The sequence below is a fragment of the Mobula birostris genome, chromosome 14, assembly GCF_030028105.1.
Source record: "Mobula birostris isolate sMobBir1 chromosome 14, sMobBir1.hap1, whole genome shotgun sequence".
In the NCBI taxonomy this organism is placed as follows: Eukaryota; Metazoa; Chordata; class Chondrichthyes; order Myliobatiformes; family Myliobatidae; genus Mobula; species Mobula birostris.
The window spans coordinates 8,702,306-8,718,223 of NC_092383.1; the positions used below are offsets into that span (position 1 = coordinate 8,702,306).

The following is a 15,918-nucleotide window of genomic DNA, read 5'->3' on the forward strand; positions in this document are numbered from 1 at the left end:
AAGTAAGGTAGTGTAAAAAAAACTGAGAGGCAGGTCCGGATATTTGGAGGTTACGGCCCAGATCCGGGTCAGGATCCGTTCAGCAGTCTCATCACAGATGGAAAGAAGCTGTTCCCAAATCTGGCCGTACGAGTCTTTAAGCTCCTGAGCCTTCTCCCGGAGGGAAGAGGGACGAAAAGTGTGTTGGCTGGGTGGGTCGTGTCCTTGATTATCCTGGCAGCACTGCTCCGACAGCGTGCGGTGTAAAGTGAGTCCAAGGATGGAAGATTGGTTTGTGTGATGTGCTGGGCTGTGTTCACGATCTTCTGCAGCTTCTTCTGGTCTTGGACAGGACAACTTCCACACCAGGTTGTGATGCACCCTAGAAGAATGCTTTCTACGGTGCATCTATAAAAATTAGTGAGGGTTTTATGGGACAGGCCAAATTTCTTCAGATACATTTAAGAAGTTCAAATCCAAGAGGAGATATGCACTAAATGGCAGGACCCTCCAGAGCATTGAGACAAAGGGATCTCAGAGTGCATGTCCATTGCTCCCTGAAAGGGCCCACACAGTAGAAAGTGTAGTGAAGAAGGCATAATCATGCTTGTCTTCATCAGTCAGGGCATTGAGCTACACCGCCCGCAATCCCAGCCTAATCACAACACAATTTACAATGACCAATTAATCCATTAACCGGTACGTCTTTGGACTGTGGGAGGAAACTGGTGCACCCGGAGGAAACCCAAATGTTCATCGGGAGGATGTACAAACTCCTTACAGACTGTGGCAGAATTGAACTTCAAACTCCAACACCCCAAGCTGTAATAGCATCGTGCTAACTACACTAACATAGTACCCTTTAATGTGTATATGGCTGGATATTAATTCTCTCAGTTTTCTTTATTGTTGATAGAGATTTTGTTTTAATTATTCTTTTGAATTTCGTCAATTACCTGTCTTTCTCACTAATTCTGATCTACTGCTCCATCTGCTTTGGATTCTGATCAGACAGTGCATTCAGTAATTTCACTGACAGTTCTTCAGCTGCAGAGGTTAAGGAAACAAACACAACCTTCCCCTGGCCCCTAAAGAGATTGTTAAGTGAGATTTACGTTTAAGGTGAGAGGGGAATGATTTAATAGGGCATGTTTTTCACATAGAAGGTAGGAGGCCAATGAGCTGCCAAAGGAAGTGGTAGAGGAAGATACAGTTCAATATTTAAAGTTCAAAGTAAATTTATTATCAAAGTACATATACAACCCTGAGATTCATTTTCTTGTGGGCAAACTCAGTAAATCCAAGAACTATAATAGAATGAATGAAAGACTGCACCCAACAGGACAAGCAACCAATGAGAAAACAAACTGCAAATACGAAAGAAAGACTATTAATCATAATATTAAATGAGCAATGAATATTGAGAACATGAGATAAAGACTCCTTGAAAGTAAGTCCATAGGTTGTGGGAACAGTTCAGTGTTGGACCAAGAGAAGATGAATAAAGTTATCCCCTTTGATTCAGGAGCATGATTATTGAGGGTTAATAACTGTTCCTGAACCTGGTGATGTGAGTCCTGAGGCTCCTGTACCTTTGGCCTAATAGCAGCAGTGAGAAGAGAGTATGAGATGGGTGATGACAGGACAGAGGGATCTAGGAATAATGGTGCATAGTTCCCTGAAGGCGGAATCTCATGTGGATAGAGTGGTGAAGAAAGCTTTTGGTATGCTGGCCTTTATAAATCAGACAATTGAGTATAGGAGTTGGGATCTAATGTTGAAATTGTACAAGGCATTGGTGAGGCCAAATTTGGAGTATTGTGTACAGTTGTGGTCACCGAATTATAGGAAAGATGTCAACAAAATAGAGGGAGTACAGAGAAGATTTACTAGAATGTTACCTGGGTTTCATCACCTGAGTTACAGAGAAAGGTTGAACAAGTTGGGTCTTTATACTCTGGAACGTAGAAGGCTGAGGGGGAACTTGATAGAGGTATTTAAAATTATGAGAGGGATGGATAGAGTTGACGTGGATAGGCTTTTTCCATTGAGAGTGGGGGAGACTCAAACAAGAGGACGAGTTGAGAGTTAAGGGGCAAAAGTTTGGGGGTAACGGTAGCTGTGTGGAACGAGCTTCCAGCAGAAGTGGTTGAGGCAGGTTCAATGTTGTCATTTAAAGTTAAATTGGATAGGTATATGGACAGGAAAGGAATGGAGGGTTATGGGCTGAGTGCAGGTTGGTGGGACTAGGTGAGAGTAAGAGTTCAGCACGGACTAGAAGGGCCGAGATGGCCTGTTTCCGTGCTGCAATTGTTAAATGATGGGGTCCCTGATGATAGATGCTGCCTTCCTGTGACAAACCTCCATATAGATGTGCTCAGTGGAGGTGGGGGCTTTACCCGTGAAGGACTGGGCCGTATTACAAAGGTTGAAAGACATTTGAACAGTTGCATGAACAGAAGTTTAGAGGGATATAGGAAGCTCAGGAAAATGGGACTAACTCAACTGGACACCTTGGTCGGCATGGACGAGTTAGGCCTGCTTCCATACAGTGTGACATACAGAATTGATCCCTTCCATCCCTGCAGGAAGCAAGCTGCAAGAACCACAAAGTAAACCGCGTGGTGGTCCTGGGGAACTCAAAGAGGCTGCTCACCACAGGAGTGTCAAGGTGGAACACCAGACAGATTGCTCTCTGGGATCAGGTCAGTGCAGTAAGTCAAGTCTGCAGCTCAAAACAAAGGTGTCAATTTGTGGTTATGGCTCTCAGCATTACTGCCATTTCCTGCAATATAAGAGAAGTTCAGATAGGTGCATGGATGGGAGGGTTTTGGTGGGATATGGTACTGGCGCAGGTAGATTGGATAATGCAAAAGATGTTGCTGGGACTGGAGGATCTGAGTTATAAGGAAAGGTTGAATAGGTTAGGGCTTTATTCCTTGGAACATTGAGGGGAAATTCTGATAGAGGCATACAAAATTATGAGGGGTATCAATAGGGTAAATGCAAGCAGGCTTATTCCATTGAGGTTGGGTGGGACTACAACACGGGTTAAGGGTGAAAGGTGAAATGTTTAAGGGGAACATGAGGGGAAACTTCTTCACTCAGAGGGCCGTGAGAGTGTGGAACGAGGTGCCAGTGCGAGTGGTGCATGTGGGCTCGATCTCAACATTTAAGAGAAGTTTGGATAAGTACATGGATGGGATATGGAGCTTCATGGTCCCGGTGCAGGTAGATGGGACTAGGCAGTTTAAATGGTTCGGCATGGACTAGAAGGGCCGAAGAGCCTGTTTCTGCGCTCTACTTTTCCAAAAGTCTATGAATCTATCTGGTGAGCATGGACTAGATGGGCCAAATGGACTTTTACTGTGCTGTAGTACTGCTGTGAAATTGTCATATTAATTAAAGGCATCCGTTAGTCTTGCGAGACCATGGACCTGCAGGGTCTCTCCAGGGCACAGGCCTGGGCAAGGTTGTATGGAAGACCAGCAGTAGCCTATGCTGCAAGTCCACTGATGTTGTCCAAGGGAAGGGCAAGGGCCGATACAGCTTGGCACCGGTGTCGTCGCAGAGCACTGTGTGGTTAAGTTCCTTGCTCACAGACACAACACGCTGCCTCAGCTGAGGATCGAACTCACGACCTTCAGATCCCTAGTTCAATGCCTTAACCACTTGGCCATGTGCCCACCGTGTCATAAACATCATCATTACCACTCATGCATAAGCGTACCTGAGCTTTTAATAGAATTGTGAACCATAAATCCTGTTTAGAAGACACCTTGACCCAAAAATCTATTTCTTAGTCCCCTACATTGTAATAACCCTAGATGAAGGTTTCATAGTTTTTTAAAAAATAATATTCTCTTCAATGATACTTTTGCCTCTTGTGTTATATTCCAATCTTTTATCAACTCTGTCAAATATTTCAAATATTAGCTCATTGTTTTTGCCTTCCTGCTTTGCGGATGGAAAATTCTCCAGTGTGGTTGGCTACTCCTCAGTCAGTTCGATGACATCATTGTTGCTGGATGCCAGGGTTCCTCTTAATCTGACAGCAGCAGGCCTCAGATCGGGGGAAATCTGTCCAGCAGACCTCTAGTGAGGGGCTTTCTTTAGGATTGACATCACTGTACTGACTGAAAGAACCAGGCCAGAACTTTGGGTTCACTGTTGTCCACACATGGCAAAGAAGCTGCTCAGCACCAAGAGGATTATGATTTCCAAATCTGATGGTTGTTATCACAAAGGTTCTGTCACATGACTGTATCTCTAAGTGGCCTGCCACACGCCCACCTTCCACCATAGAACATTGAACACAGTACAGTACAGGCCTTTCTGCCCACGATGCTATGCCAAACTTTTAACCCACTCTAAGGTCAATCTAACCCTTCCTGTTGTTGTATGGTCAAAATCACAGGAGAGACGGAGTTACTGGTAGATACAAAGCAGCTTCTTTATTTGATACAACAAGGTACAGCAGGCATCATACAGATGGAGACGGTTTCGGTAGGAAGGTCCGCTAGCCCAATGTGGGCTCGATATTTATTTGCTAAACATCAAGGACAATTTTACAAGTATAGACAATGCTCCCTTTTGTATGTAGCTTCAAAACTTAACACCTGATTACATTCATCTCACAGACGTCAGCAGATCTGGGCTGGTATTCACAGTTTTTGGGAAATTCATTGTTACAAATGGACTCGGATTCTGATATTCCCAGTTTTTAGGAAATGCATTGTTACAGAAGATGGTGGCCAAGGCCATTTGCTAAGTGTGAATGACCTAAACCCAAAAATTACTCTTAACACTTCCCTCCCACACTGTCCTCCACTTTTCTTTCATCTATATGTCTATCTTATGTCACCCTAATGTATCTACTTCCAACACTACCCCTTGGCAGTGCATTCCATGAACCCACCACTCTACTTAAACTCCAATCTCTGACATCCCTCCTATACTTTCCTCTAATTACCTTAAAATTATGCCCTCATTTTAATCCTGGGAAAAAGTGTCTGGCTGAGCATTCCATCTATGCCTCTTATCATTTTTTACACCTCCATTGTGTTTGTTGACTCTTATATAGGCATCCGTTAGTCTCATGAGACCATGGATTTGCGCCTTAGAAAGTTTCCAGGGCGCAGGCCTGGGCAAGGTTGTATGGAAGACCAGCAGTTGCCCATGCTGCAAGTCTCCCCTCTCCACGCCACCAATGTTGTCCAAGGGAAGGGCATTAGGACCCATACAGCTTGGCACTGGTATCATCACAGAGCAATGCGTGGTTAAGTGCCTTGCTCAAGGGTACACATGCTGCCCCAGCCAAGGCTCGAACTAGCGACCTTCAAATCACTGGACAAACGCCTTAACCACTTGGCCACGCGCCAAGTTTGTTGACTATCCTTACACTAACTATGGCTGATATTTCTATAACTAGCAAACCAAAGTCCAAAGTGTTCAATGTTGTTATGGTATTCTGGAAATTAGGCATTTAATTCAGAAAGCCACAGGTCAATCCTGCACAGTTAGCAAAGACAAACCACCATCATGGTTACCCTGGAAAGAAACACCGGCAGTCCAGAGTATTTTCCAATGTGGGCACGGCCAACCTCTCAGGAATGGCATGGAGCCGCTGCCCACCCACTTTGGTGGCACCGTAAGGGCCACTGAAGAGGTGCGGATGATGTAAGGAGAGAGTTACTGTAGTGATACCATTTGTAAGGGAGGGACCATCCTCCTCCTCTCCAATGCTAGTGTAACGCGCTGTAAGGTTTCACTGCTAGCGTAACGGCTTCTCTGTAATGTTCCACCACTAAGGTAATAGTTTCTCTGTAGGAGCAATGTTTGGGTTATGACGAGAGATAACGGGGCACGTTAGCCAATGAGCAGGATGTTGATCTTTCTTGTGTGTCTGGGAGCCGGGAATTGGTGGTCTTTTGCCGGGGAGAGATGAGGAGAGAGGACGCGAATGGAGAGAGTTGGTAGACCGCCGGACGGAGTGGACTTGGAGCGAGGGTCCGAAGGTCAGTGACAATCGGAGGAGGGCAATGATGGACGAACAGCCTCATCATTGAGCTCCGTTTGCGCATTCGACTGTCTCATGAGAATGGGCCCTTTTTCTTTTTTTTTGTTTCTTTACTAACCATATAGTCAAATTAAGAATTATAAAGCTCAATCGCTTAATCGCATATTGTGTACTGTTTGTTATTTCGTGGTACTGATTTGTAACAGGGGACACATCATGCAGCATCCACCCAAATGGCCGGGCTGGGGGTGGGGGAAATGCTATCATTCCTATATTAAGCCACTAGCTGAAGCAGGAGTGACACTAGTCTCACCAGCGACACGCAGACCCCAGGAATGAAAGTTATCTTAATCTTATTGGTAAGGTATTTCCCAATTAAATGGATAGTGCAAGGAAAATGATTGGGATCAAAGAAAACTGCCCTATCCACCATTTGGTTGGCAGCTAGTTTGACATAAGACATAAGACAGGTTATCTCTCCTGCCTTTTGGCGAACATCCCTGCCTCAGCCAAGACCACGCAAAGCAGAGCAGACGACTCATCATCAGCTTACTCTGAGGGAGATCTTTCTTTGCATTAGTCGCCTGTGGCATTCTCCAGGACTGAGGATTGAGTGACGGTGCAGGGAAGATTTGAGGCAATTCTGGGCTGTGAGATGCAAAACTACCTTTTGTCTTCCACCTCTTTCCTTTTAGGAAGACTTATCGATGCCAATAAAAGAAGAAGAAATCGATGGTCTCTCGGGGCTCCTGTTCCCCTTCTACGATGATGATACACACATGCTCTACCTAGCTGGAAAGGTAAATTGTCTCTCAGTTAACAATAAGTTGTGGGAACTGCACTGACAATACACATAACAAGGTGTGATCACTTTCAGTCTGTTCATATTTCTCCTATGAACAGCAATCTATACCCTTCTTGACTCTTCCCACCTCCTACCTAAAGTAGGTGAGTCTGGGATCCAAGGGTACAGGCTCAGAATTAAATGATTTGACTATAAGACATAGGAGCAGAATTCGGCCCATCGAGTCTGCTCATTCAATATGACTGATGTATCTTCTGTCTCAACCCTATTCTCCTGTCTTCTCCCCATAACATTTGATGCCCTCACTAATCAGGAACCCATCAACCTCTGCTTTAAATAAACCCAACAACTTGGCAAGGAATTCCACAGATTCACCACCCTCTAGCTAAAAAAATTCCTCCTCATCTCTGTTCTAAAGGGACATCTTTTATTCTGAGGCTGTGCTCTCTGGTGCTAGACTCTTCTACTATTGAAATCATCCTCTCCATGTCCAATCTGTGTGTAATATTGTGATCCGGAGGAATTTCTCCAGCTAGATGCTGGTAAATCTATGGAATTCATTGCCACAGAGAATGGTAGAGGCCAAGTTAATGGGTGTATTTAAGGCAATTAAGTTCTTGATTGGTAAGGGGATTGAAGGGTCATGGAGAGACCACAAAAGTTGAGGCTGAAAGAAGAAGAGTCAGCTATGATTAAATGGCAGAACAGACTCAATGGGCCAAACGGATTAAATTTGCTCCTGTGTCTTATGATTTTATAATCTCACAATCTTTTAAAAATGGGCAGGTGTGGGAGATGTTCCTTAAATTAGTGGCACACTTCTTGTTCTCATTGATCATTCACATTAAGTCTTATTAGGTTCCTCATTAATCTGGGTGTCAAAGGTTATGAGGAGAGGGCAGGAGAATGGGATTGAGAGGGATAATTAAACAGCCATGATGGAATGACAGAGCAGATTTGATAGGGCAAATGGCCTAATTCTCTCCTATATCTTATGGTCTTACATCAGATTACAATTACAACTGTTAATATCACAACAGTTGTGGAGGGGTGGAGATATGTGTCTACCAAAGGAGATGAAAGGTGTTCCTTCCTTCTGCTAGCCTGCAGGTCACCCTTGGGCAAGGCGCAGCACCTGCTTAGCCCCCGATCAGGGTTATGTGAAGCCATGGGAGCAAGTGGTGGGTGGTCATATGAGCTGCCGGTGCATATTACAAGTCCTGGTTATGCGACCACTGATGCCAAGCAGACAATCTGTGAAATCTATTGATAATGGCTGGGGTCACCCATCTTGTAAAGACACTGCCTAGGAGCAGGCAATGGCTAAACACTTTTGTTGAAAAATTTGTCAAGAACAGTCATTGTCATGGATAAGACCATGAACCCCCCACATCATACGACACAGCACATAATGAACTAATGAACAAATGTGACAAGAACTAATGTCTAGATTAAATTTATTTTATTATCACTTAGAGAAGGTCTGGGTTTCTCCTAGCAACCTATTGTTCCTACTAAAATAGCAATGAAACATAGCAACCAAAGAAACGAGGAGAAGCTGTCCACTTTTCCAGAGACCCCCTTCTCCATTCAGGGTCTTGACTCATGTCCACCTTGCTGTCCAATTCCCTCTAGTTACAGTCATTCCCAATCCAGTCTTCATATCCATTATTGTCTAAAAGTCAGGCAATGTGTCTGTAATATTTTCAAAAGCTGAGCTCATACCTACACATGGTAGAAAATTCCAGACAATCAAAGAAATTCCTATTCATTTGAATCCTAGATACCCAATCACTTATCCTGCCTCTGTAATTTAATTTTAGGTTCCCAGTTTCCACCTTTGAACTTTGACAAGCATCTATGGATATGTGGTGGAGAGTATATTGACTGTCTGCATCACAGCCTGGTATGAAAACACCAATGCCCTTGTAAGGAAAAGCCTACAAAAAGTAGTGGATAGGGCCAAGTCTATCACGGGTAAAAGCCCCCTCCACCATTGAGCGCATCTACACGAAACATTCTCGCAGGAAAGCAGCAACCATCATCAGGGACCCACACCACCCAGGTCATGCTCTCTTCTCACTGCTGCCATCAGGAAGAAGGTACAGGAGCCTCAGGACTCACATCACCAGATACAGGAACAATTTTTTTCCCTCAAACATCAGGTTCTTGAACCATCTGGGATAACTTCTCTCAACTTCACTTGCTTCATCACTGAAATGTTTGCACAACCAATGGGCACACTTTCCTCTCAAGTTCTCTATATTTACTGCTTATTTAGTTATTAATTATTTATTTATTTATTTATTTTTGTATTTGAACTCTTTGTTGTCTGGTGCACACTGCTTGAACGCCCAAGTTGATACTATTATGGTTATTATTCAATGGACTTACCGAATATGCCTGCACGAAAATGAATCTCAGGGTTGTAAATGGTGACAGAAATATACGTTGAACTTTCGAACTTTGAACCTGATCAGTTTCTTTCGACGTCTGGTTTTGTTATTCTGAATCCAATGCGCATGGGACAATCACATTTGGTCTCCACATTAATCAATCCAATGAAACTACATTGCACTGCCTCCTTGAGTATGGAGGTCAAAACTGCATGCAGTACTCCTAAAGCGTTCTCAGTAAAGCCTCGGACAACTGTTCCAATGTTTCTTGCCTGTTGCATTCCAATACTGTTGCTATAAAATGCAACTTGCTCTCTTCGATTGTTTCCTCATGGGTCCTACTGGTGTTTGAGTGTTATTTAAGCAGGAGGACCAAAGGGCTTACTCAGAATTTCAGGGTCTAATCCTCCAAAAAAATTATTTCTAAATCTAAATTTGAGAGACCAGAGTTTACTCAGCTACTAGTCAGAGGGAATCAGAGGACAAATGTGATCAAACTTTTCCCAGATGGATGGTTTAGAAATGAGCTGAATGATCTTTAAGTTAAAGCTCGGCCAATCAGGACCAAGATCTGGAAACATGTTTAAAGTTCAAGTTTATTGTCATTCAAGCACATTCAGTCAGAAAATAAAATTAGCACCAGACCCTGAGTGACATGGCCTGAAGGTTGACAGGTTGCCAGAAAGTGTGAGGTGCATGTTTATGTGAGACAGTATAATGTTCCTGACACTATTATAATAACACCAGCACTGGTATAGATATGTGAAACAGCAGCATAAAAGATGAAAAGTGACCAATGCAGAATGAGAGTGTGTCCGTGAGTTGGGGAGGTGGGGTGGGGGGGAAGCAGGACGTCAAGACAAGATTTACGTGTGTGCTGAGTGGCAGCGGTGAGTTGTACACAATGCAGCTGACACCCCCACATCGAGGGTCTTTGAGGGAGAGTCCTCCTTGAGAGAAAGATGGAGCATCGTCCCTCAAAGACCCTTGGTCTGCAGGGGGTGTGGACAGGGAGAGAGTCAGGTGCTTGAAGAGGCCAGCGGTTGTTGTGCAAGGGTTATGGAACAAGGCAGGCCAAAGATCCGGTTTAAGGGCTGAATGGTCCCCTGAATCCTGCCTACAACATCCAACTCTATGTGTTCTACTCTGACCTGCCACTGAAAGCCAATGGGGGTGAGTTCATTTTCAATGGTGTCCAGGCAGTAGGGGTGCAAGGGTCTGGTAGAAGGGACATCCTTCTGATCTGAAACACACCCAATGTTCATTCTTTTGAAGTAAAAGGGGAAGGGCTGCTCCAAAATGAGCAGGAAACTGGCTCCATCAGCAACTTTGAAAATATCCTCACAATGAAATGAGTAGTTTACACATCCTGTGCCTAATCTTCTTTTGAACAGGGTGACGGGAATATTAGATACTATGAAATCAGCACCGAGAAGCCATATCTCCACTACCTGATGGAATATCGCTCACCGGCCCCTCAGAAGGGGATGGGTAAGATCACACATTTACCCAGATGGTTTATAATCCATTGTGCAGAGAATTAATTGCAACCACTCGGAACCCCTCTGGTAGTTAATAAAATCAAGCCAGGTTAAGAAAATAGAATATTACAGCACAGTACAGGCCCCGCAGCCCACGATATCATGCCAACATTTTAACCTACTCCAAGATCAATCTAACCCTTCCCCCCCCCCCCACATAGCCTTCCATTGTTCTATTATCCATATGCCTATCTACTACTACTACTACGACTCAGGCCGAGAGGGGGTCTCTATCTAAGGGTCTCTTAAATGTCCCTAATCCCTAATGTATCTTCATCTACCACCACCCCTAGCTGTGCATTCCACGCACCCACCACTCTCTATGTAAAAAGCCTACTTCTGATATACGCCCCCCACTTCCCTCCAAACACCTTAAACCTCTGCCCCCTCTCACTAGCCAAAAGATCTCTGGCTGTCCACTCTCTTTATGTCTCTTATCATCTCGTACACCTCTCTGGAGTCACCACTTACCTTCCTTTGTTCTAAAGAGAAAAGCCCCATCGCACTCAACCTCTCCTCATATGACATCAGAATCAGGTTTAATATCACAAGCATATGTCACGAAATTCCTTAACTTCATGGCAGCAGAACAATGAAATACATAAAATGAAAAAAACTGAATTACTTTAAGTATATATACATCTATTAAATAGTTAAGTAGTGCAGAAAAAAACAGAAATAAAAAGTAGCGAGGTAGTGTTCCTGAGTTCAATGTCCATTTAGAAATTGGATGGCAGAGGGGAAAAAGCTGCTCCTGAATAGCATGTTCTCTAAGGCAGACAGCATTGTGGTAAATCTCCTATGCACCCTCTCTAAAGCTTCCACACTTACGCTTTATATTTTTATGGCTCAGTTTTTAAGCTCATTTGTAGTTCGTTTGTATCTCCTACAGGTGTGATGCCAAAACACGGGCTGGATGTGTCCATCTGTGAGGTGTTCCGGTTTTACAAACTGGTCACACTGAAAGGAGTGATTGAACCGATCTCGATGATTGTGCCAAGAAGGGTGAGTGAAATTGACACAAACTGGATGTAATTCTAGTCACCACATTACAGGAAGGATGACAATCTAGAAGGTGATGGTGAAGCCAGGTGGGTGGGAAAGGTCAAGGGCTGGAAGGAATCTGATAGAAGAAAGGGGAGGGGGGAGAGCCCGGGAGGGGTGATGGGCAGATGAGAAGATATTTATAAGCTATCTTGTGTATTTGTATTTATAGTGTTCTTTTTATTATTGCGTTCTTTATCATGTTGTGTTTTTTTTTTCGTGCTGCATCAGATCCGGAGTAACAATTATTTCATTTGCCTCTACTAGAAATAACATTAAACCATCTTGAATTTTGAATATTTGAGAAATTGGCAGCGAAGTTAAAGTTTAGAAACCTTGCACATCATGTCAGGACAAGGCCCCCACTGAAAAATCAACTGGGGACTCCCACCAGCAATGAAGAAACAATGAGACATTTCCAGGCCAGAATAATGCATAGCTTAATGAGGAACTTGGAGATGGTAAAGTTCTCAGGCATTTATACCCTTAAATTCTAGAGGTTTTGGAGACGTTACCAAGAAGCTTTACAGGATTATGGGGATTGATGGTAAATGGGATTGATAGGGAAATTTTAAACAAATCTTCAAGAATTCAAACTACTCCATGGGTGCTCTGACACATGTTGCTAGTTTGAGTAATTAATTTCCAGGAGATGTTTTTCTCCTTCTGGTATATATTGTTTCTTTTTTTTCTTTTCCCCTCCGCCTTCCATCTTCTTTTATTCTCCACTCTGGCTTTTTACCTCTTCTCCTTACCTCCCTGTTACCTCCTACTTTCCTTTCTCCCATGGTCCACTCTCCTCTCCTTTCTCTCCAGGCCTTTACCTTTCACGTCCATCTGGCTTCACCTATCATCTTCTAGCTATCCTCCTTCCTTCCCCCCACCTTCTTATTCTGGCTTCTTCCCCCTTGTTTTGCAGTCCTGATGAAGGGTCTCGGCCCTAAACGTCCATTGTTTATTCATTTCCATCGATGCTGCCTGGCCTGCTGAGTTCCTTCAGCATTTTGAGTGCGTTGCCCTGAATTTCCAGCATCTGCAGAATCTCTGGCATTTTTAGAAATTCAGGTGAAATTTGAGTAAAAAGCTTTGCGACCTAAATAGAAGTGTTTTCAATAAAACCCTTAATGTTCCATACAAACTGAAACTTTATTTGATAACAATCCTGAGAAGGACCTTGTGACATGTTTCTGTGAGAAATGTTTCACGCAAATGCAAGTTATTGTTTTTGCTAATGGTCAGACTGTCCTTTGAACTTGACTGTTCACCCTTTAGCAAAAGTCACAGAGCTGGAGAATTTGTCACCATATATCGCTTGCACTCATTTCAAGAGGACTAGAATATTAAAGCTGGGATGTAATGTTGAGGCTTATAAGGCATTGGTCAGAATGCAATAATGAGCAGGTATGAAACCTTTATCCAAGAAAGGGTGTGCTGACATCGGAGAGGGCCCAGAGGAGGTTCACAAGAATGATTCAGAATAAAAGTGTTAACATGAGGACCATTTGATGGCTCTGGGTCTGTACTCACCAGAGTTTTAGGAGAATGAAGGAGGATCTCATTGAATCCTGTTGAATACTGAAAGGCCTACATTGAGCGGATGTGGAGAGGATGTTTCCTATAGTGGGGTAGTCTAGGACCAGAGGGCACAGCCTCAAAATGCAAGACGTCCTTTTGGAACAGAGATGAGGAGGAATTTCTTCAGCCAGAGGGAGGTGAATCTGTGGACTTCATTGTCACAGATGGTTATGGCGGCCAAGTCATTGGGTGTATTTAAAGTGGAGATAGATAGTTTCTTGAGTGTCAACAGCTATGGGGAGAAGGCAGGAGAATGGGGTTGAGAGGATAATAAATCAGCCATGATGGAATAATGCAGTAGACTCAAAGGGCCAAATGGCCTCATTTGGATCCTATGTCTTATGGTTGTTATCTGATTGGCCAAGAAGCAGCTTTCTCCTAATCTGTAGTAATGCCAATACACTGATTACAATAAAGGCGAAGCTCTTCAATGTCCAGATTGATTTCTCTTACATTGATCTGCATTACAGTCATTTCCTGAAATCAGTGTGACTCCAGCATTTCCCAAGACAATAATCCCATTGTGAGGGAGGCTTTTAGATCAGAACACAGCCTGCCACTGAGTTCCCTCAGTAACCCGTACAGACGAGGAGCATCCAAGTTGAGGAAAAACGTGCTGTCTCAATCATGTCCTATGGCTACATCACTCCGTTTGTGCCTATCTGCATTAAGACAAAGCCTGGCTCCTCTCTTGCAAAGTACATGTGCATGTTTAGGACAAGTCTCAAGACGTTACCAGCCTCTGCAAGACAGCACCTTCAATGGGGGAAGCAGAAGTGTGCACATCAATGAACTCCCAGGTAGAATCAATGGGAAGAGTTTTATTTTGCAGATGTACAAGGCACATTCCAACAGGAATCCTGGTGCAAATCTGGAACAGCCTCCCAATGAGTCAAGGATTTACTGTAGTTCAATAGACTACTGTAGAGTGAGAGAGTGTGGAAGTTAGGCAGGTAGCTGGAATCTAACTGTGGCACAGTTGTGCTTTACAGTATTTAGGCCCCCTAGGATTTTTTTATAGGGTTTCAGATGGTATGGCCTCCACAGAGCCCTGATCTCAACATTGTTGAGTCTGTCAGGGGTTACCTGGAGCGACAGAAACAAGCAAAGCAGCCAAATTATGCAGAACTGTGGCAGGTTCTCCAACCTACCAGCTGATTTTCTTGCACGATAGTGTACCTAAGAGGATTGGTGCAGTTTTAAAGGCAAAGGGTGGTCTCACCAAATATTGATTTGATTTTGTATTTTTTACTGTTTACTGTTCTTCATAGGAAATTCATTAGAAATCTTTTAATTATTATTTTTGAATGCATATTCACTTTAAAGAATTTTATTTACATGTGCCAAACAGTTTTGCACAGTACTGTACAGACCCTTCCCCAGATTATGTACATACAAGTCCAAGCCAAAGCCGAGTTTATTGTCAGATACACAAGTACATGTATGCACAGGTGCAACGAAAAGCTTACCTGCGGCAGCATCGCTGGCTCATTGCATCATGTAAGCAGCATTCACAGGAAAAATATTAATTAAACATAAATTATATACAGTTTTTAAAAGAACGAACACATTTTAGTGTAGAGTGAGCAAGGTGGTCGTAATGTTGCTAAACTGAGATGATTTGGGCCAGGTTGGCAAACCTCTGACAAGTGTGCCCAAGATGGCACGCAAAAAACTTTGTTGGCACGTGACATAGAGTACCTCCCCTCGATTCTTTAAACCCCACATATAATAAAAAGATGCATAATGATTATCTTTACTGCCAAGTGAAGCTGTTAATGATTTTTTACAGCCCATGAGTTACGAGATATTTTCACAACAAATGTGTCATGCTGGCTTGGGTGCCAACTAGATGGTTGCAAGAACACATGACGTTGCAAAATCTTCACTGACAGGTGTATGCATTGGTATTTGTATAATAAGCAGCTGGGACAGATGGCATTGGCTTCACTCAGCTGATTTTTTTTCTTGTCATTTGTGAGTGAGCACTGTGATAATAAGAGTAAATACTGCATGTAGAATAACACCACGATTATTCATTTTTCAATTGTCTTTTTAAAATATGAATATTAATAAATTTTCATCAGGTTTTCTGAAATGCTTTATTACAATCTGTCTCTGTTATTAATAGTAAAACAATAAATACTAGTGAATATGGAGCAGAACTTGTCAAAATGTTCGGGTATGTTACAAATTGACATGTACAATGTTGAAGGCATCACTTGATTAGTGAATGGAAGAAGTTATAGCTGAGAGCTTAACGTCCAAAGATAAGCATTGTATTGAAAGGATAAGCAGGAAGGCAGAGGGGATGGTGTTGCTCTGTTAGTAAAAAAAAATTGAAGTCAAATCATTAAGAAGAGTTGACATAGGGTCAGAAGGTGTTGAATCATTGTGGACAGAGCTAAGGAAATGCAAGGGTAAAAAGACCCTGATGGGAGTTATATACAGACCCCCAAACAGTTGTAAGGATACGGTCTACAAATTACAACAGCAGGTAGAAAATGCATGCCAAGAGGGCTATGTTCAATAGTCATTGGGGGATTTCAATATGCAGGT

At 43.1% G+C, this 15,918-nt stretch overlaps 1 protein-coding gene across 2 annotated transcripts in view; it reads left to right on the top strand.

The window, feature by feature from the left end:
• The window catches only part of coro2ba (coronin, actin binding protein, 2Ba), a 218,386-nt gene that overhangs the window by 189,832 nt on the left and 12,636 nt on the right, over positions 1 to 15,918 (top strand). For both annotated transcript variants that reach the window (XM_072278059.1, XM_072278060.1), the window contains 4 exons: positions 2,568 to 2,684; positions 6,694 to 6,798; positions 10,594 to 10,690; positions 11,633 to 11,745. In XM_072278059.1, coding sequence (XP_072134160.1) covers positions 2,568 to 2,684; positions 6,694 to 6,798; positions 10,594 to 10,690; positions 11,633 to 11,745 — 432 coding nt within the window. The remainder of the gene's footprint in view (positions 1 to 2,567; positions 2,685 to 6,693; positions 6,799 to 10,593; positions 10,691 to 11,632; positions 11,746 to 15,918) is intronic.